At 38.5% G+C, this 23,329-nt stretch overlaps 1 protein-coding gene across 1 annotated transcript in view; it reads left to right on the top strand.

The window, feature by feature from the left end:
• The window catches only part of vamp2 (vesicle-associated membrane protein 2), a 92,764-nt gene extending 76,676 nt beyond the window's left edge, over nucleotides 1–16,088 (top strand). The window contains exons 3-5 of the mRNA XM_052018700.1: nucleotides 3,654–3,812; nucleotides 8,569–8,620; nucleotides 10,482–16,088. Coding sequence (XP_051874660.1) covers nucleotides 3,654–3,812; nucleotides 8,569–8,620; nucleotides 10,482–10,498 — 228 coding nt within the window. The 3' untranslated portion in view covers nucleotides 10,499–16,088. The remainder of the gene's footprint in view (nucleotides 1–3,653; nucleotides 3,813–8,568; nucleotides 8,621–10,481) is intronic.
• The last annotated feature ends 7,241 nt before the right edge of the window (nucleotides 16,089–23,329 follow it).

Here is a 23,329-nt window from a genome sequence, read left to right as displayed (position 1 = left end):
CCTCCCTCCACGTATTCTCAGTCTTGCCTTTCAAAAAGAACTATGGGACTTGGGATCAAAATATAAAACAGGTCTGTGCTAAAATTCGGGAATGAACAAATTAAATTGTTTTTATCCTGAATGTTCTTTCCATCTCTCATAAAGGTGAGAAGCGGGTTTCCTGTGACCCACTATTTATGCAATGAGGATTACCTATGCAGCAATGAAGCCTTCCCCTGAGTGTGCAGTCTTTCTTAACATTACCTGCGTTCTTCATTGTTGACCAACAGATGTTCCTACATTTCCTCCTTAGCTGGTGAAACTGACAATAATCAGCCACAGAATCACATGCATAGAGGCACACCCTTTGGCCCACCTTGTCCATGCTGACCATCAATTACCGACACCAATTCCATTTACCAGCACTTGGTCCATAGCCTCTTATGTCTTAGCAATTCAAGTGCTCATCTGGATACCTCTTCAATGTTGTGAGAGTACCCACTCCCAGCCCATACTCAGGCAAAACAATATCTTTCCTACACTTCTTTAGATGCAAAGGACCTGGGGACTTACTGCTCACCTGCTTATTAAACTGATTCATGCCATGAGTTGATCCCCAGAATAGAACCTAGTGAATGAATTTCACCTCTGGCCTGGTCATAAGTCCCACAGAAATGCTTTGATAGGCATTTAAGCCACAGCCCCAGACTGAACCAGCTGTCAAAGCTGTCATGCAATTTGAATGCATATGGACCCTGACATTGTAAAGATAAACATTCTAAAATTATTAAAATCTAAGAATGGTGTTAAAGCATATTAAGTTATATAAAGAAACATTTTAAAACACCAGCAAATGCTAAAAAGTAATTAAATACATTTAAATTCACTCAACTAACAAAAAAAATGAAAATTACCTGAAACTCAAACTCTCTCTCTAACTGCTGTTCCCCATCATAGAGTCATACAGCATGGAAGCAGGCCCTTCAGCCCAACTTGTCTATGCTGACTGTGTTGTCCAGCAAGTTAGTCCCATCTGTCTGCATTTGGCCCATAGCCCTCTAGACCACTCCTATCCAAGTACTTATCCAGATGGCTTTTAAATCTTGCTCATGTGCCCACTTCACTATTACTGGCGGCTCATTCCAAATACGCGCCACACTTTGCATGAAGGCTCTACCCCTGATGTCCCTTCTAAATCTCTCGCCTCTTTCCTTAAACCTTTGCCCTCTTGTTTTTAGCCTTTTTCCCAGGGAAGGGGTGCTATGTGCTTTCACCCTGTCTGAAATGATTAGGGTTGCTGAAACTGTACCAGGTCTAAATTGGCTCAAGTTTACTGGGCACATTTCCCATTGTAATCACTGTGAAGCCACAGGAAACTGGCACTCCAACACTAAAGTCAATGAGGAATCCAACATCAGAGCCCAGTCAGACCGACACAGGTGAGGATCTGCCAGGAAGTTTGGGTCTTCCACACACTTGCACAGGTATCCCAAACTTCCTAACAGTTATAGAAGTAAATGCCAGGAATTTCACGTAGAACTGCCAGCTTTTTTTCTTGAGGACATTTCAGGCTAATAAATTTTGCTACAAACTGTTGTAATCTTAAAATTACCTGCAAATGCTTGTTTCTATATGAAGCATATCTAATGGATTACAAACACAAAGCTGTTTCAATATTCACATTTCCTTGGGGCACCAAATTTTTGTCACATTGTCCTCCCAAAGTCTCTCTCTATTTGAAATGTTCTTCATCGAAGCCTACACATAAAAGGTGAACAATAGAATGTATTTAGTTTTGTTTGTCTGTAGTGAAGTCGTCGCTTTCTGGTTTATGTTTATACTATTTTTTGTTTTGTTTGCACTAACTAATGGAAGAAAATATTCACCAGTATGAAGAAATAATTGGGAGCATTGAATGTAGCACTCTTTGTGCTAATGATCCCTTGCCCTGCTTGTGCTACTCAAATATTAATCCACTTAGATAAATGTTAATCCTTTACATTGTTTTGAAGACTTAATCATAAAGTTTTAAGCTTTCCCAGCATTAAATTTTCTAGTTATGGACTTTTGTGCCTGATGTCAATGGAGTGACCACCAAACCATTTCCTGGGCCTCTGTATCTAAAGATGTGTGGGGAAGATGCCATTTTGCTCATCCACTTTCTATTCTGGTTCCTATCCCCTCAATTCTGCTACAGGAATTCTCTGCTCCCACAAAGCTGATCAAATGCAGTAAGACACCAACAATGGTTGCGTGGCATATATAGCCCCACATATATCAGAGTGGGTTATCCAGAGGTGAAAAGGTAGGATCATTCAGCTGTTGTACTTGCAAGGAGTAGGCAAATGACTGTACAGTCGAGGAACCTGTTGAACAAAAAACAATGCTGGGAGGTGCAGTACCATTTCATCAGCAAAAAAGACGTTCATTTACTTAGAGTTTTTCATGACCTGGTGGTGTCCTAAACTTCCTTATAACCAATGAAAAGCTTTTAAAGGTATGATCAATGCTGCAATGTAGGAGATGCAGCAGGTCTCGCAAATAGCAATGAGATAAATGACCCAATAATCTGTTGTACTGTTGTTGGTTAAGGAATAATTATCAATTGAACTCCTCTGCCCCAAGATGTTCCACTTTCCACTGAGAAGGCAGATGCAGCCTCTGTTTATTGTCTCATCTGTGGGTCAGCACCTCCAACAGCACACCAGATAGCCTGACAATGTATGGATGGGGTGGAACATTTGAGATAAGAGTAGTTGCCAGACCTGGGGGCTAGAATAGAAAAGATTCAATTATATCATCAGGAATGGTGAAGTTCTGTTCCATCGTGGTTACATAGTTTGGCTCCTTATAAACTTAGTGGGCTTGTTCTCATATTTCTTATAAACTCACTTGGGCCTGTTCCCCCGCTTATAAACTCACCAGGAGCCCATTCCCACATTCCTTATAAATTCACCGGGATTGTTACCACACTCCTTATAAAACTTGTAACGATGTCTGAGCTCAGTGATATAGTGGCAGGTGTGGTCAAACCATGAACCTAGCAATAGAACTCAGGGTGCAATGAAAATTGCCCCCCATCCCTACTGCCTGCCCCATAGCGCGCGTACACACACACACACACACACACACACACACACACACACACACACACACACACACACACACACACACACACACACACACACACACACACACACACTCTCCTATTAGTACACTGGCCCACTTTTAATTCACATTCTGTAGATATTACACAGGAGAATAAAGCACTTTTCAGTGAACCAGGTGACTTTAAAGGGAGCACTGGAAACAGGACCCCAGTGTATTTATAAGGATTATGGGGCCTGGAACCTGTTAAGTTTACAAAAAGCATGGGAACAGGCCTCAATAAGCTTATAAGGAGTGAGGGAACAGGCCCTGGTGAGTCTATAAGGAGTGGGGAAACAAGGCCCTGTTGAGTTTATAAGGAGTGTGGGAATGGGAACTATCAGGATTTCCAAAATGTTGGATAATGGATTATCAGAGTTTTACTATATATCCTCTTGCAATCAAAATGGGAAATGCAGAGGATATTAAATTTAAATCAAGGAAAGACATTTGCCTGTGGATTTCTTGAAGTGATTAAAACTTAGAGTTAGGAATTGCAATGTATAATATCAGTCTGATTCTCCTAGGTGGTGGATATCATGCGAGTGAACGTGGACAAAGTTCTTGAACGAGATCAAAAGCTGTCGGAGCTCGATGATCGTGCCGATGCCCTTCAGGCTGGAGCATCACAATTTGAAACAAGTGCTGCTAAGCTGAAGAGAAAGTATTGGTGGAAGAACTGCAAGGTGAGCCTTTGTAAACCAATAAAGTACTGCAATGCTATAAATCTGGGCAATACCAGAGAGCAAAGTGTATGAGCTTGACAATCGCCATGTTACTGGGACTATAGTTCCACCAAATACTTGCAGCTTTTAATCTTGTGGAAGGTTAGGAGGTATAATTTAATATTAAATTTTCTAATATTACCTTTATAATTTTCTGCTTATGTTTACTTGGCAAGTTTATATAATAAAACCTAGGAAGGTGCAAATTTCAGCTGGATTATACATTTGAAAGGAGTAAATTAACATAAACCACACAGTCAGTATTTAGTGAATGACAAATGACATTCAAAATTAAATTGGAGCCCTGAAACTGCCACTTAACATCTGTTTTATATATAAAAGACATTAACATGCAATCTTTTTTTTACTCTTTTAGGCTCAGTCATTGTAATTGTGCCTTTGGTAAAATTTTCATGTAAATCATAAACTAGAACATAAATGTTAAATAAAGTCCATGCATCTGGAAGATATCTGGAGGGAGTGGGGAGATACGTAATTCACCAACCATAAGCCTCGTTAGCTTCAGCATCTTTCTAAATTCCCTGAGCCAGTCATTGGATGCAAATACAAATATTACAGTAATAAATCTATTCAAATGTCAGGACTATATTTAGTTCTGTAATATGAACCCCACTCAGATTGAACAGAAAACTGCCAGGTTCTAAGGGGACATTTCCTTTCTAAAATGTTTCACAGAATTATAAACTTGTTTAAGATAGAAGAATGTAACCCCCTTTGCTGCTTTCCATCTCTTCCATTTTCCCCTCTCCTTTCTTCTTCCTCTTCTGTTTTTATAATTTTAAACCTGTTTTTCCTGAAGTTTGTCATTTAAGGTGTGCTTTTATGAAGTACTTTTTAAAATATTACTGACTTGCCATGCTTCACTGGATTCTCCTGGAGAGGTTGCTGCAACTTTGGAAATAAATGTGACGTCTTAAGTAATTGAAAACAAGTCCAAACTCATTTTCCACCAGCGGAATGCCAACACTGCAAAAAATCTCAACATTGCACAACTCATATGACCAGGTCAAAATTTTGTGCATTTTAAAGTCTGAGAATCCAGTGCCACAGGATGAATTATTTCCCATGTGCTCCCAGTGTAATCTAAAATTGTATAAGCAATAACTGTACAATGACATAGTTATATAAATTTCAGTTTACAATGATTACTTATTCTGCCAACAGCAAGATTTCGTTTAAATAGGATGGCCTTCCAATAGTGTGGCAAAGATAACATATGGGGGTTTTAGAAGAAATTATATTATAGGAATTTTGTTTACCTACAGTCATTTAGAAAAGTATATCATCAGTATTATTGTGGCATAATTGTGTCAATGCTTTCAAGAGAGTTCATAAATATTGAATTCAACAGCATGCATTTCAAAATATATGGTCAAGAATGATGTCAGATAAAGGGTATCGTTTATCACTATTACTTCCAAAAAACTTGTTTCAAAATTTAGTTTACAAATTTCTGATCTGAATTATGCTCATGCTTCCTGTCTACTAAATCTTAATTCCTTTTATCATATTTTGTTTTATTTTCATTCTAATTTCAGTATCTCTATTCCATCATCCTCAGCAATTCTGCTCTACTACTACCTGTAGACTGAGGTGGTCTTCTTCCTCTTCAGGCTACTACAGAGGAGTGAACTCCTTTGCTTCAACGTGTTTTACTTATTCTGTGTTCCCAATCTGCCATTAAACTATACAAAGCAAAAGGTCCTAGAATTCACTATAAATAGCCAAAGATCAGTCTTACCCTTCCCTGTTTAATATCTGATCTTTTGCACAAGTTGCTCAAAATGAGGGATAGATATGATTCTCCATCCTCTGCGGGAGTACTGTGACTTATGTGAAGGAACAGAATATTTAAACTAATGAGACTAAATAACTGTTAATGAAATAACACAGTGTTCATACAAGGAGCTCTCAACTGAAATAGTGAGCTCAACATCAAAATAGTGCAGATAAGTGGAGAGTGAATAGGCATATGAAGAGAATAGGTTTGCAGAGAAATCAGTGGGGAGGGTTTGGGATTGCTCTGGGAGACAGCATACACTCAATGAGCCAAATGGCTTCCTTCTGTGTCGTAAGGAAATAGAAATATGCAAAGAAAAGAAAAATTGGATTCGGAGATCATTAACATTTTTAGCAATTTAAAATACCTCCAGCTAAATTTTAAATCTGAAGGAATGAGACATCACACTTTTAAATATTTATCATTAGGCTCATGGTGATTTTTTGGCAGAATTTAAGTCTTCCTACTCTGTTGAAAGGATATTTAGACTGGAAAGTATAAGCCCTAATCACCTTTGGCAAGTTTAATCTGTATGTATATATGACATCAATTAAGAAACTTCAAATCGTTCAATATATTTAAAAGGAAAGTCAGATAATAAAATACTGCTTTTGAACATGTTGTGGTGAAGTGATGCATTTTGGAAAAAACTTCTGGATTTTCACATTCCTATATATCTACTCTTGTCTAAATTTGCAGCATTTGTGCACTTATAATGTACTATTAGAGTTGTTTTTGCAGCAAATTCTGCCCTATTTTAATATCACTGTATTATGCAAGGACAAAACATAGAGCTTTAAAGCAGGGATCATGTGTAATTTTTGTGTGATAGTCAAGTTATCCATGCCCTTAATGGCACTTAAATTGAAGTTGAGACCTATGCCTGTAAGTACATCCCCAATCAGTAGTTCTAAAAACACTATATTGTCATGAAAGTGCGTCGTACTTTAGTTCCAAAATTCATTCCATTGATTTTGGAATGAATCTTAGTGACAGCAAACAACATACTGATACAACTGTATGGCCTGTTTAGTGCTACCAACAGGGATTTTAGGCACTGGTTCCCACTGTGAACAATTCCACATTCAGCATGACTAAAAAGAATTATAAACATTAAATATGCATAGAATTGTAATCACTGTATCTTTTCTCAACAAGTTTATTTAAAATACCATCTACCTTATTTAGTCTTTTGAGGGCAGTCTAGAGCCCTATGAAAATCCAGAAAACAGTGAAAATAGGGATCTACTCTGGAATAATGTACCGCTGTTGAGTATCAATTCGAAACGGATATTTCAAGATTAAAAACACAAAATGATGAAAACATTCAGCAGGTCAGGCATCATCTGTGGAAAGAGAAACATGCTTAATATTTCAGGTTGAAGATTTTACCAGAACTGGGAAAGAAAAAAACAAATTAGTTTTAATTTGCAGAGAAATGGGGAAGAGATTGATAGGAATATCTCTAATAGACCAAAGCCAGGGTCACTGTGATCATAAGCTTTGATGAAGCCAAAAGGTTGATACATTAATGAGGACAGTTAGTGGGAAAGAACACGAGCAAAGGAATGTATAAGCAATGATGTGCAGGGCAGATTTGCACTGCTTTTATGTTCCTTTGTGGTTATTCGTTCGTTCTCTCTCTATTTCTCTCTCTCTCTCTCTCTCTCTCTCTCTCTCTCTCTCTCTCTCTCTCTCTCTCTCTCTCTCTCTCTCTCTCTTCCCCTCCCTTCATTAACCTATCACTCAGATGACTTCATTCACAGTTTATCTCCATGGCAACCTGGCTTCACCTGATCAGAATAAGTTCCCTTTTCCATTAATCCCTCCTCCACCTTCAATGCAATTTAAAACTAAATTGTTTCTCTCTTTCCCAGTTCTGTTGAAGGATCGTCGGCCTGAGATGTTAACTCAGTTTCTCTTTGCGCACATGCGGACACTTTGCAGGGTTTCTGGCATTTTCAGTTTTTATTTCAGATTTTCAGCCTCTGCAGTTTTTTGATGTTCACTGAATATGTCAAGAAGTTAACAGAGAAAGAACAAAAAAAAATCCTGTTTGTTTTTTTAAATTTCCCTACAATGAGTTTTGTCATCTAAATCTTGAAAGGAGATGTAGAATTTGTGCTAGATTGGGATCTCCATATTGTAAACAAAATAGAGAAGCAGTGGAGAAAATGCTGATACAAGAATCAAGGGATTGGGCTTATCATTAAATTCTGAACAGGTTATGATTTTTTTTTGTCATTAAGTTGTGTGAGGGAAGACGTGATCAAGGCCAAAAAGGTTATGAAGGGGTTTAATAAGATGGATGTAAAAAAGATGTTTGCAGGTTTGGAAAAGAGCAGAACTAGTGCCCATAAAAATGAAAAGATCATTAATCTAAGTGAATTTAGGAGCACCTTTTTACCCAAAGGGTAAAGCATACACAACACACTATCGATCGGAGTATGTAGGGCTAATATTATGGATGCATTTACAGGAAAGACAGGAATAGATGAAGAGGAATAGCAAGAGGATTCTGTAGAACATAATCAACAGCCTCAACCACTTGAGCTGCAAAACCTGCCTCTGCATGAAACTAGAGTGGGGAGAAAATTGTTGGCAATGAACAGACAGACTGCACTCTTTTGTTACCCTACTACCTACTACTTTTGTGTTGACCATGGCAACATTTTGATTACATGAAACCAATAGTCTTTTTATCAGCCTACAATAGAATTCAAACACTTTGTGGTCATTTAGGTTTACTTATTATATCAGTCTAACTGAAGGATAATTGAAATAATTGGGTGAATTTATGTACAAATTGTATGTGGAAAGTTAAGCACATTATCCAGATCTAGCTTTATATAACCTTACATAGAACTAACAGGTTTATTTATACTGCAAATGATTTCTCTCTTGTTATGTTTGCAGATGATGATTATACTTGGAGCAATATGTGCATTCATTATCATCGTTATCATAAGTGAGTACCTTTATTAGAATGCATGATAATTTTGCATTGCTTAACACCTATTACCACAGTTTGTGAATCTGACGTGACATTTTTACCAGCATTCAGCTCGACCTCCAAAGCCTTTTGTGTGTCAACATTTTCTGTCTGTGGTTTGTTGGCACATATTTTTCATATTTATCATACCATACCATTTCCAAGCTCAGAATGCATTAATGGTGTGCACCAATCCTTCTGACAAGTTAGATTAAGATGGGACTGATATTTTTGTTGGAAATGTACTTTTCTTTAAGCAAGATTGTACAAGGGAATAGCAAGGAAATTGTTCCAAATGGCAAATAACTAGAAAGCATTCAAAAGTAATAAGGTGGGATCCTTTGCATTGATGGTATTGGGAGAATAATCTTGGTGAGTATCAGGGACGATATAGGGGCTTGACGTGTAGTGGTAGAACTAATGTTTTTGTTGGATGAGATGCCTAAAACCAGCAATCGTAGTCTGAAATAAGGAGTTAACCATTCAGGCCAGAGAGCACCACCCTCAGGATGGTCATCTTTACAAACAATTATCCATTGGTACTTGGTCACTGACTGTATTCAAGACAGACTGATAGATCTTTAGATATTAAGGGAATCAAGGGATATGGGTTAATGAAGTAAAAGATCAACCATGATCTTATTGAATGGTGGGGAAGGCACAAGGGGCTAATGGTCTCCTCCCACTGTGATTTCTTATGTTCTGATGTTATGAATGTTGAGATGCAGTAATGCAGAAGAGGTCCTTTGATCTGAGAAAAGCAGAGAAGAGTTCTGGTACCTCTGAGTACTACAATTGTGCTTGGCGAAGATGGAAGATATGTGACTGTGGTTTTCTGTTATGAAAGTAGCTCAGTAGAGGCAATGAGATGTGGGAAAAATTCAAGGGAATTGCTGTGGGTGGGAGCACTGGAAGAAAAAGGCAGTGAGAGGAATGGAGAAGGTTTGTAGGATCTTGGAACACAAGGAACAATGGGAGGTCATATGCGGTCATTGGAAGGGGAGGTGCCCGTGTGAAATAGTATAAAAGTAAAGGAGATTTGGGAAAACTTTTTCAGAGTCCATGAAAAATGAGAAGAATTTGAGGCTTAAAAAGGTAATGTTGACCAGAGTGTAGTGTCTGGGAGTAACTAGGAAGGAAACGTTGTACTTTTATCTAGCCATATCTACCCTTCCCTTTCATGGCTCCTTCTGTTTCAAACTCTTGGTTGACATGGGCACTTTTTTTTCTCTCTGACTCCTCAATTCAGCTTGTTATTTTTTTCTTGAATTGGCACTCATCATGAGAGGAGTTTAGCACCATGGTTGATGGGAATAAATATGAGATACCCAGGATGGAAAGATGTTTAAAATTAAAGTGATCAGAAAGACTTATCAGTTTGTACACCATAAATAACTCTGTAGCACACCTGCTGGCTTCTTTCCTGTTTTCATAAAAATACTCCCAGCTTAAGTGATTTGAATGGTGGCGCTCACTACATGGACTTCAGAAAATTTCTTCCTTGACAATTATTTGAAGCTGCCTGTCCTTTGTGGACACCTTTTGCCTTTTCTTTTTTCCATCCATTGGACGCAACACGTGGCAGTGACAGTGCAGTTTATCGTGTGCGCTGGAGAAGGTGCTGTAGATTCACACACTGCAGATGTTTGCCACCCAGCCTGTTCAACTTTGTGCTTTAAAGATGATAGATTGGAAGTGAAAAGTGGCCAAAACAATGAGCAGCATTACTAAAAATGACAAATACCTAACAAAATGTGTAAGATTTAGTTTGGAACCTCTTTCTCCAGTTCAATTGTGTTCTGTGATTTTTCACCTCCATTTTCTCCCTTTCTTCCAGTTTATTTCTGCACCTGAGGAGAAGGAAGACCAACTTAAGATCCAGCTTAACTTCGTTCTCGTCAGCCATATCTTCTCCAGTGTCAGATATTATTTATTAATCTCTGCTTATAACATGGTTGTTTTTATTTTGTCTGTAAGTTGCCCTAATTACTCGAATGGGTGCATTGATTGCTATCAAAGTCTGATTAACAATGTAACCAGCTATTTACTGCCGAATAGTTAATTAAGTTTGTCTTATACATTCCAAGGTAAAACTAGCACAATATAGATGGATTGGCCTTCAGTTGAATCCTGTTTCCAAATATAACTGTGACATTTTTTCTGACTTGCCAACTCATCAGGAGGTAACAGTCTGAAATGCCCAAAGCCTTAACAAGCATAAAAGCAAACCAGAAAATTGTGTTTAACTCTGGCAAATCTGAGCAAATGTGGAATTTGTTCAGATGTGAAGCAAATTAATCAGTATATTCCTGATATTACATTTAATAATGCAAAATCAAAAATAAATATCCAGAACCAGTAAAGAGAGCATAATAATAGAGTACTAATGATGAGCAGTCTGTTTGGCATTTGGTGCTGTGTCAGATATATAAGATTTAAAGGAATGGCTGAAGTTGTAATTGATTTTGAAACATAACCATAATAGCAGTTTATTTGGTGAATTCTGTCTGAGCAATTGTAATATCATGACCTTCATCTTTCAATAAGATGTTTTATTTTTGATATTTGCCCTTTTGGTGTGCTCAGTGGTCACATCAAACAGAAGCTACTTTCTCAGTACACTCCAAAATTGTCTGCTGTCAAAAGACCACTTTGAACATACTAAGCATTTAACAAACTATTCCCTATCAAGTGAAATATTTTAAAGGAAACCAAAATGAAGATCTAATTCTAGACATTTGGAGTTAGACTAGAAATGCAACCTGCAAAACAGAGAGATGGGTGACAGAGACAGACACACATGAAATTAATTGTGGCAACTAATTACAATTGATATCAATTTATTTTGGTCCAATATTGATTTGAAACCACTCTGTAAAAATTCATACCCATTTTTGGTACAGAAAGCACATTAATGGGTTAGGGTAGGAATTTGGGGCAGTACTTTTTTCAGGGTATCCACAACTCCTTCTTCCCATTATAAAATTCCTACAATGGGGAAGGACAGAGGAATCTGCTTTTTCCACCTATCTTCATTATAATTTTACAATAAGGATACAACCAATAATTTATCATTCCCCACCACAAATGCTAATATTTCTACCTAACATGGAAATGCTATATCCAGGCACATTCAATGTGCTACTGAAACACTCCAAGTGCTATCGCCAACAATGCTGTTGTAAAGTAGCAATGATGCCTCAGTTAGAAAAACACGTCTTTAACCACATGGGCCTAATTGGCCAGTCCCCAATAGAAAAGGTGCCCATAGATGCTACAAATGGCATAAGCACTTTGCCCTTTTATTAATGTTGATAGCCAAGAGTTTGGACAAGGGTGAGACTGTGAAGAAAGACTGACAGGGAGATATTCTGTCCTGTTGTACATCTATGGTGCAGCAACTCAACCTGGGCATTCAAGCCTCCTTTATTTCTGATGATTATGCACAAAATGTCCAACATAATGATGGTGTAGTTATATCAATCAGTCTCCAAAACTAAGCTATAATCCTATATGATTGTCTTATCAGATGACAAACCAGTTGAATTTTCTGGTAATCATGTAGAACAGAGGATTATTTGAAATCTGATGTTCCATAACAACAGGCTGATTTTGATCACACCATTACACCTCTGGAACTAAGTACCAATGCAAACAATATAAAATGAAAAATATTTTGGTATTTAGTATGAATAGGCTACTAATCAGCATGCAACACCTAACTGCATCCAACTCATCAAGAATCTGATTCTAAGCAGCATGCAATGCCTTCGGGATGTTGTATATCTTTGTTTTAATGGGACCTTTTCAATTCAAAGGAGCCATTCCCTGATATTTTCACATTCTTTCATGGTGTGCTTTGTTTCATGTTTCAGTTCTTTATTGAGGGTCTTTTCCTAGTCAATTGTGCTAACTTTGTAGCTCCCTTACTGAAATAATCATATGTGATAGTCTATTTTTAAAATATTGGACCATTAATTGTTTACTTCCTCCCTTGATTATTGTATATATGGTGTTAAGTTCCAAGATCTTTGACGGACATGTGATCAGTAATGTGCTATCCTCTGAAACTGTGAAAGGAGAACTGCAGAATTCATACATGTGTATTTGCTAAATATGTAGTAAGTCATTTGCTTGTACACGGATTCTGAAAGCTTTGTGTATATTCTCATATAGTACATGTGATCCACTATTGTCCACAAATGTACAAAAGTTGTAGTTTCATCTCCACTGCTCCCTGACCTGCTAGCCTGCCAACCTGCACCCATTCCATTTTATTTTTTTAAATACCTCCTCGTTATTTCTGGTTCTCCATACACTGTCAACAGTTGGGAGGAGAGCTAATTGTTCAATCTACTTCTGTTAATGCGCCTCCAGAGGTAGTCAGTAGGATCTGTACAGCTGAAGCCTTTCCAGTTTTTCTCCAATTTGTTTTTCAATTCTTCTTGCTGTGTAAGCACTGAACCGCTACCATATGCCAACCCCATCCCCCTCCATGCAACTCACTGGGTGGAAATTCTGAGTGTAAACTCTCCAGCGACTGTGTGGTACAGTACCTTGGTACTTCAGTGCACTGAGCCACTGTGCCATTTAGCCTTACAACTTCAACATTGTTTCAACTTGCTGTGGTTACCTTAACCATCTGCATTCACAGAACAGTCAGAAGTCTATAGTCAGTTCTAAAAGAGTCAGATCCAACAACATATTGAAAAATCTTTTTTAAGAAAAGTAACTTATGTTTCTTTTAAGAAAGCTTTCAATTTATTGCTGCTTACTATTCAGCTAAGTTGCACAATGGCCAACAGATCAACTAACACACAAGGGATACAGTGGAGTTTTTATTATCCAAATATAATGGGCCAGATCTTGCCAGCCTGGATATCACTGCCCAGACTCACCAAATGGCTCTCCCCATGCCTGGACTGGTCAGGTCTGGATATGAAAGGTCAATATTGCTGGCCTGGTAGAGTGGTGTGGTCCCTTCCCTTAATATCCAGAAACATTTAAAAACTAATGAAATTAAATTAAGTGGTTAACTTAAAATTAGGAACAGAGGAAATAAAAGTAAGTAAATGTGCTTTTAAAAAAAAATCACTTTTATAAATAATTAAAAGCATTAACTTAAGAGAAAATAATTTTATAAATGTAACCTGCTGTTCCTGTTGCCTCCTGATCCTTTGCCTGACAAACCTCAATGAAATGAACGCAATCTCAGAAGCTGCAACATGGTCTAACCTGGTGCAGGATCCATGATATGATTTCCTCTGTGTAATGCTACAGAATTACAGCACCACTGGGCTCCATCTCTGGAGCAGAGTAAATTAACAAAATCAGCTTTCTAAAAGTGTAAGTCCCAGGCTTCTGTATTTGACTATGGAGCTCGAGTTTTACCTAGAGTAGCAGACTAAAACTAGAGCTCATACATGGAAATCTGGACTTAACTGCTGTTTAAATGGCTAAATGCTAGCAGTTTTGTTAGAAGTGCTGTCAACATCTAGGACAATCCAATCCATTACAAAAAGTAGAAGCAGGTGCAGGCTCTTTAAGAACTCTCTGCTATTGAGTATCATTGATAATCCTTTACTTCAGGTCCACTTTGCCACTTGTTCCAAATATCTGTTGGTGCCCGAGACCACTTAGCTTTGAATACAAAATCTTCAAAGTTAATTTTATCATACTTACATTTGATTAATAGTTTATAATCTCCCTAGTTATTGAAAATAAGAGGATATAATCTTCATAACAATAAGAATTTGTACCATACATCTTTGAACGTTGAACTGACCTATTCTCAGTACTGCTTAGTTAATATAGACACACCTGTTGCCTATTTTTCTAATTGTTTTGACTTTTGTCATGAATGGTCACTTGGTTGCACAGAGCAGCACCAGAAATTGGTATATTTCAGGTGAACACCAGTTATCTTTACAGGTAATATTTCTGTTTAAAAAAATGATTTACATTGAAGAAACATGATGATGATTAGTGGGTGTGCACCATGCAGTTAAATAATTGAAAATACATCAGGTGAAACCAAGCTGTGTGAATTTTTAATATACAAATGCCTCTCACGATTGGTTTAATAAAGGTGATAATCCATTTATAATAATCACAAAACATCTTTTCTCACTATTGCCCAAAGCAAGCATTGGTCCATCTCCCTTTTTGAGCCTCAGTTCACCTCTCCATGTTTTGTCCCAGTTCCTTTCTATCTTAACTGCCATTTCTCTACTGGATCCCATTATTTATAAGATGCCTGCAGTTTTTTTTATTTGGGGAAACTGAAGGTGAACAAAATTTCTACCAACATTTTTACGATTCGGAGCATTTAAAAATAATATGGATCGGCTATTGACAATCTGGTCAATGATCATCATTAATGATGGGACAATGATTATTGATAAGCAGCTGGCCCTGCATCATACTATTGGCTGTATGATTAGTGATTAATGTTAAGATCAAAATATGAGTTAAGGTTACTAGTTGAGATTGGTTGTTCGGGTAGGTTTAGGGACTAGGATTAACATTAGAGGTTGGGGTTAAACTTTCATGGCTATGATTAGAGGCTGTAGTTAGCATCAAAATTAAGGGATGGTGCTATCAGAAGCGTGGTGTCAGTAGCAGCAAGTAACCAGTTGTAACTAGACGTAACTAGACAGGCCCAGAAGGGGAAAATATATCTAAAATGTTGCCCTAAGCTAATTTTCTCTGTGCATTTTTCACCTAACAAAAAAAACCGAAACTGCTGCTTCTTGATAGGTAATAGAGCAGATGTCAGTGGCAAATGTGTGAGTGAAAACACTGGAAATTGCAGCAAAAGGAAAAAGTTGTTAAAGCTTCATTAAGAACTTTTGTCAGGGTGAAGTTTTCTGTTTTTGTATCAGATTTCTAGCATTTCTTTATCTCAATGAGAAATACTAAGAATGAACAAATATTCTGGTATTGCAAAACAATGGAAATAAATAGGCACAGGGGTATTGTTAATTTTCTATAATAGCCTTGGAATATTATTATACTACAGTTTAGAAAAGTTATTGTCTTTTATATCTTTTTGCTCTCAAAAACATTCCAGTTACCTTATAGTCTTTTTATTTAATATCTTGTAGTGCTTTTTAAATTTAACCAAGAAGAGCCAAAATTGTATTTTCCAGTTCTTTGAATGGAGGTGATCACAATTCTACTCCTGCTCTATCTGCTCTATTAAACAGCACCATCCCTGCCCCCAATGATTAAAAAAGACACTGGGATTTGCATGGAAAAGTTGCATTAGTTATATACTAATTTGATGTTGCAATGATTAACTTGTTAACACCAAGTTTGTATACCTTTGTGTGCGTGCGCGTGTGTGTGTGTTTATATTTAAATTGGTGAATGCAATTTCCATGTTGTGTACGTGCAACATTGATGTATTTGTCTTGGCAAATAAACCTTTGTTTAAAAAATATCTATTCTGGCTCTTATTCAGTTTCTCTAAGGTGTTTGGGAATTAAGTCAGATGTTCACAAATGTGATACTACAATAGCGAACTTTTGTAGTGTAAATGAAAATTGCTGTTGTTATTTTTTTATCTTGGGAAGTTTGTCATTGTAGTATCAGATTGTGTGTGAACATCTGTAGCATGCACAGATCATCCTGCGGCACTTCACAGAACACAATCAAACAAAAGTGATTGATGCTGAGCCAAATCAAGAGGTGGGTAGGTGCCAACAGCTTCCTTAAAGTAGCAGTCTTGAAGATAGGTATAGAGAAGGAAAGGATCAGGGAACTAATTCTAGATTTCAAGGTCATGGCAGAGGAAGTCAGAGCCACCAATGCTGAAGCAATTGCAACCGGAAATGAACTACAAACCAGACTTGAAGAATTGCTGATATCTTGGAGGGTTATAATGCTAGAGGAGATTACGATAGGGAGGGGCACAACCAAGAATGAGAATTTTAAAAATGAGGCTCTGTTCAACCAGGAGCTAATGCAGATCTGTAAATATAGCAGTAAAAGACTTGTTGCAAGCTTGGTCATAGGCAGCAGAGTCTTGGATGATATCAAGTCTGTGCGCATAAAGGAGATTGACCATGATTACATTAGAATAGACGTTTAGAGTTAATAAGAGCACTGATGAGCAGCATATGAGCTGAGGTGGATCTTAGTTCAGCAATATTATAAATAAATCTGGTTTTGCATGTATAGTTTATATTTATCAATCATAGAAAGTGCAACACAATACAGGCCCTTCGGCCCACAATGTTGTGCCGACCTTTAAACCTCACCGAAGACTATCTAACCCCTTATGCCCACATATCCCTCTATTTTAAATTCCTCCATATGCTTATCTAGCAATCTCTTGAATTTGACCAATGTACCTGCCTCCACCACTGCCCCAGACAGCGCATTCCATGCCCCAACCACTCTCTGGGTAAAAAAAACCTCCCTCTGATATCTCTCTTGAACTTCCCACCCATTACTTTAAAGCCATGCCCTCTTGTATTGAGCATTGATGCCCTGTGAAAGAGGCGCTGGCTGTCTACTCTACCTATTCCTCTTAATATTTTGTATACCTCTATCATGTCTCCTCTCATCCTCCTCCTCTCCAAAGAGTAAAGCCCTAGCTCCCTTAGTCTCTCCTCATAATCCATACTCTCTAAACCAGGCAGCGTCCTGGTAAATCTCCTCTGCACCCTTTCCAACACTTCCACATCCTTCCTATAATGAGGCGACCAGAACTGGACACAGTACTCTGTGTGGTCTAACCAGAGTTTTGTAGAGCTGCATCATTACCTAGTGGCTCTTAAACTCGATCCCATGACTTATGAAAGCTAACATCCCATAAGCTTTCTTAACTACCCTATCCACCTGTGAGGCAACTTTCAGGGATCTGTGAATATGAACCCTCAGATCCCTCTTGCTCCTCCACACTACCCAGAATCTTGCCATTAACTTTGTACTCTGCCTTGGAGTTTGTCCTTCCAAAGTGTACCACCTCACACTTCTCCGGATTGAACTCCATCTGCCACTTCTCAGCCCAGCTCTGCATCCTATCAATGTCCCCCTGCAATATTAGACAGTCCTCCACACTATCCACAACACCACCAACCTTTGTGTCGTCTGCAAACTTGCCAACCCACCTTTCTACCCTCTCATCCAAGTCATTAATAAAAATCACAAAAAGGAGAGGTCCCAGAACCGATCCTTGTCGGACACTGCTAGTCACAGCCCTCCAATCTGAATGCACTCCCTCCACCACAACCTTCTGCTTTCTACAGGCAAGCCAATTCTGAATCCACACGGCCAAGCCTCCCTGGATTCCATGCCCTCTGACTTTCTGAAGAAGCCTACCATGTGGAACCTTGTAAATGCCTTACTAAAATCCATGTAGACCACATCTACTTCACTATCCTCATCAATTTTCCTGGTCAACTCCTCAAAGAACCCTATCAGGCTTGCGAGACATGATCTGCCTTTCACAAAGCCATGTTGGCTGTCCCTTAACAGACCATGATTCTCTAAATGCTCATAGATCCTATCTCTAAGGATCTTTTCCAACAGCTTGCCCACCACAGACATAAGGCTCACTGGTCTGTAATTCCCTGGACTATCCCTACTTCCTTTTTTGAATATGGGGACAACATTTGCCACTCTCCAATCCTCCAATACCATTTCTGTGGACAACGAGGACTCAAAGATCCTAGCCAATGGTTCGGCAATTTCCTCCCTCGCCTCACAGAGCAGCCTGGGGAATATTCCGTCAGGACCTGGGGACTTATCTGTTCTAATATTTTCTAACAGCTTCAACACATCCTCCCTCTCGATATCTACATGCTCCAGAACATTAACCTTACCTACACTGTCCTCAGCGTCATCAAGGCCCCTCTCCTTGGTGAATACTGAAGTGAAGTGTTCATTGAGGACCTCACCCACTTCCACAGCTTCCAGGCACATCTTCCCACCTTTGTCTCTAATCGGTCCTACCTTCACTCTCGTCATCCTTCTGCTCTTCACCTAAGTGAAAAAAGCCTTGGGATTTTCCTTAACCCTACTTGCCAAGGCCTTTTCATGTCCCCTTCTGGAGATTACACTGGAATGACATGAAAATATTATTAAACATTATCGCTATTAATTTAGCCTGCATAAAAGAGCTACCAAAGAAAGTTTGGGCTTTCTTATTTGAACGCTGATCTCAATTTTTATGCTTTATTTTCTTAATTCTGATCTATTACCCTCTGCTTTCATGGCCAAGCTAATTAATTTAATTCATATGCAAATTATCTTACATCCGTGTTTAGGAAAGGAGAGTCTGAGATAATATAGTGCAGTAATGGACATCTACCTCAGAGACTAGCTCATTAAAATATTTAAGTTCTGAGTCTCCATAAATAGGTCTCATATTTATGGAGCATGGAATTGTTAAAAGCACTGACTTATTAAATCATATAATATATTTTGTTCATTAGTTTTTGTGTACTTTATACTACCACATTAAAAATTGTAATTGAACAGGAATGAATTAAAGATAGTTATTTGCAAAAAGTTCAAAAAATCATATTTCTCATCAGCATTTCAGAGAATAGTCAAGCATAGGAAGTAATACTATACAGTTTATATAGTCAATAAATCTGCTCACTATTTAGTCTGTACCTTCTAAAGCTTTTTAATCCATACTATTTTCTAATGAGTTATTTCTTTGCAAACTTTGCTTTTGTATATTCTTCCTATTTCCCCTCATTCTTCTCCTGTTTCTTTTCTCTCTCTATTGCCTTCCTGTGTTGACAAATCCCTCCACTACACTCAACTACATGTATAAAGAGAAGTTGAGCAATCCTTGCTTGGTAGCAACAAAGTCCCACCAAGAATAAGAACTTCCCATGTGGGCAGGTACTGAAGAGTACATGGAATAGAATTATCTCAGATTGAGTTGTTAAGGCCTGCCAGTTGGTTCATCAACGTAAAAATACAGCCCTCGTCAACATTACAGATTTTGGTCAAACGGTGAATGATCATAGTTAACAACAAGGAGAAAAGTTTAAAATAGGACCATGGCAAAAATGCATAACCTAAAAATAAGATTATGCAGCTGGAGATTTAAAATTGGCTTCTGAACAGCAACTCTATTACTGTCTATTCTATTGAAACTATTAATTGTATGAAGGAAGAATGATTGGCTTGATCCTTGATGAATCTAAAGTGATGCAACAATTTTCACCTCTGAGCCAATCCAACTGTTATTGGGCCATTCTGAAAATGTCAAATTGCATATGGAAAATGTATGTTTACCTGGATGTAATATGTTCCAGCACAGGCCATTCTAATACATTGGTATCCCACTAAGTACCAACCTGCAGAGCACTGATTCATTATAGCCCTCTGGGTTCTGGAGTCTGAACACTCACAAGCACATACCCTCTATACTTTAAAAAAGACATTCACTCCACTTGGGCTCCATGCTGCTGCGTTGGGAAACTAGTACAAAGCCCTCCCCTCTGCCGGCCTAACTGCAATAAAGAATCCATGGCTCAGTTTGGAGAGGCTGCCTGTGAGGGCTGGTGTTGGATGACCCAGTGTAGTGACTCGGTGCTGAGAAGTAGAGCTCAGAGCTGCATCTAGACCAACACGGTGAGTGCAGACCTTTGCTGGGGATTGGCTGTGGCTGCTCCATGTGCTAGCACACCACCTGGATCCTACAGTCGCTCTCATCATCTCCTGTTGGATATACTGGAAGAGGCTGTCTCCCCCTCTCATTGTTCGGCATCACAGCTCTCCCCAGCCCTGAGGTTTCACTGTGATAACAACCCCAATGGTTGTCACTGACCATTGCAGATCTGTCTCTTGCCCAGATGGTAGGAATAGTGCCAAGGTCCACTGGCAGGAGTGGGAATTGGAAGGGAATCCAAGGGAAAGGTTCCCCCCATAAGGTAAATGTTGCAAGTGGTGGAGGGGAGTCGGGGATGTTGCTGGTGTGCTTTGTTCTTTAGAGATAGTGATGGACAGAGACAGGTGAGAACTGAGGTTCCTTGCAGCCCATGAAGAGCATTCCTGCTCTGTCTAACCCTGGGAAAGCCTCCCAACAATTAAACATTCATTGACCTTGGTCTCATTTGAAATGCTCTGCCTCATGGCAGGTTTGTTTGCACATCCTGCAGTTAAAACATTCAATTTCATAGTAGTTTTGGATCACCGGATCACCATTTCCATATTTTAATTAAGCCCCTAGTCCCCAGTTTCCTGTGGTTAGTGGCTTCCATGATATGAGAATCAAGGCTGTTAAAAGGACCGAGCTGATAGTTTTTAATATGGGAATGAAACAACCTCCCCAAGCTGCCCCAATATTTGACAATCAACACCCCCCCCCCCTTCCCACTGGTCCCATTCCTGTCAGGTGATCTTGCTTAAAGCCACAACTTTAGTTTCATGTTCATCTGAAATACTGCTGTACATATTTAATTTACGTCAGATCAATTCCTACAGTTTCAAAATTGATTGATACTTATGGGTTCATTTCCGAATGTGCACTATTTTTAGCATGTTTACATAAAGCCCTGTCTACATCTAAACAGTTGAACAACTGTGGTAAAATTATGTAAACAGCCTTGTATGCAGATACATTTTCCTTTGCACATTCGCACTGGTGTAGAAGAATATTAAAGCCATTAGCGAGGTAATAAAAAATGTTTAACAATGGACTACATTTATCATTCAAAAATGAGAAGAGTTTTTCTAGTATCATTATTCATCGTTCATCCTTTGATATTGAGGAGAAAACTAAAGTAGCTACTTATTTTCTTCAGCAGGCTCTTTAAGCATTCATGAGGCTGGTTTTTGCTTTGAGTGGGCATTCATACATTGAACAGTGGAACCAAACTGCACCAGGTTGGAAATCCTTATATTTCCACATGAGTTCTCCTCAACTGGCAAACACATTAAGTATCAGCAGGACTTACTTATAGTAGAAAGAACTCTCCTGCCTGGTTTGTGTCATGTTTCCTTGTCTTGACAGCTCTTTTTTAAGATGTCGGAAATCATGTTTGGCTATCTGGTCTTTATTTGTCGATTCTGGCAGCTGAGGTGAATGCAATTCAGTTATTAAGTAATCGAAAATTTATATTTATTTGAAAATTTATATTTATTTACTTTCAAGAATTCCGAAAACATCTTCCGAACAGTGAATGGAGACAAAAAATTCTGCAGATACTGGAATCTGGAGCAAAACACAAAAAGTGCTGGAGGAACTCAGCAGGTCAGGTAGCATCTATGGAGAGAAATAAACAGTCAACATTTTGGACCGAGACCCTTCATCAGAACTGGAAAGGAAGAGGGCAGAAGCCAGAATAAGAAGGTCAGGGGAGGAGGGGGAGCACACACAGGCAGGTGATAGGTGAGTTCAGGTGAGAGGGGGAGGGGGGAAGATGTAATAAGCTGAGAGGTGATAGGTAGAGAAGGGAAAGGGCTGAAGAAAAAGGAATCTGGTAGGAGAGGGCAGTGGACCAAGGAATAAAGGATGGGGGAGGGGAGGAGAGGAGATAAGCAGGTCATCAAGGCGGGGGGAGGAAGTCACAGGAATAAGGGAAGACAAAGGAGTTGGGGGGGGGGGGGAGAAAAAGAAGGGGTGGGGTTACCAAAAGTTAGAGAAATCAATGTTGAGGCTTCTGAAACATACCACTAAAGGAAATGGGTAGTGAAACAATGCACAGAAAGATTCCACTATATAGTAGTATGATAGTAATCAGATAATATGTTATAATAATGTTGATTGCGGGATTAGTCAGGGGACAAAGTGGACAACTCCCTTTCTAGAGCACTGAGGCTAACTCACTTGTTTTTTTTAATGTCGTGATTTCTTTGACATCAGTTCAAGTGGACAGTTGGTTTAACATCTTCTGGTGTGAATATCCAAGCACATGTCTAAAGCAAGGTCTTCAGAGGAGGAGCACTGACTGCTTCTGGTCTTCAGCCAAGCGTCTCAGAAGTGCTCATGGAGCTTACCCAAAGTGTGGATTTTGCAGATTGTTTCTCTGTTAATGTGAATGTTGTTGGTCAGGCTTATCCAGATGGTGGAATATGTCCATAGTTTGAATCATGTACTCCCAACAGTAATGATTGGCGGAGTAATTCCAACCTCTTATTTTCCTGTATTAATCTTCTCATTTGACTGGGTTTTCACTCAATCTTTCACCTTTCCATATTTATGGCTTTAAGTTATTCATGCAGAAATAATCATTTATGTGATTTTGTTACTACTGCTCCATGGAAAATAAATTGGACCATGTTTAATAATTAAGCATCTCCAACATCAATTTGATATTAACCGCAAAAGCAAACATTACATTAAGTGCTTTGCCATTCAGAACAAAAGTACTAGAACACTGGAACAGTGCTCACAAGGAGGATCAAACAATTCTTGCCATTTCCATTCTTATTTCATAAGTTTCCATTGTTATTGAGCCAAAAATTGAAATGCAGAGTCTGGGCAACAAAGTACTGAAGGAAACATTACTCTCTGGGAATTTTATCAATTCAAAATAATCCCACTCATGATTTGAGCTTTAAAAATATTTCCATTTTAAAGAAGTTAACACTGCAGGAAGCCAAGAATGACTTGTAAAAATGATTCTTTATAATTTTGTTTCCTCTTGGCTAGATAGTTAAAGCAAGTAGACAAATGAGTTGTTGCTACAATTTTTCCATTTCTACACTTAG

The sequence above is a fragment of the Pristis pectinata genome, chromosome 6 (genome assembly GCF_009764475.1).
Source record: "Pristis pectinata isolate sPriPec2 chromosome 6, sPriPec2.1.pri, whole genome shotgun sequence".
Classification (NCBI taxonomy): Eukaryota; Metazoa; Chordata; class Chondrichthyes; order Rhinopristiformes; family Pristidae; genus Pristis; species Pristis pectinata.
The sequence above is the reverse complement of the archived record's forward strand: the minus strand, read 5'-3'. Positions and strand labels throughout refer to the sequence as shown.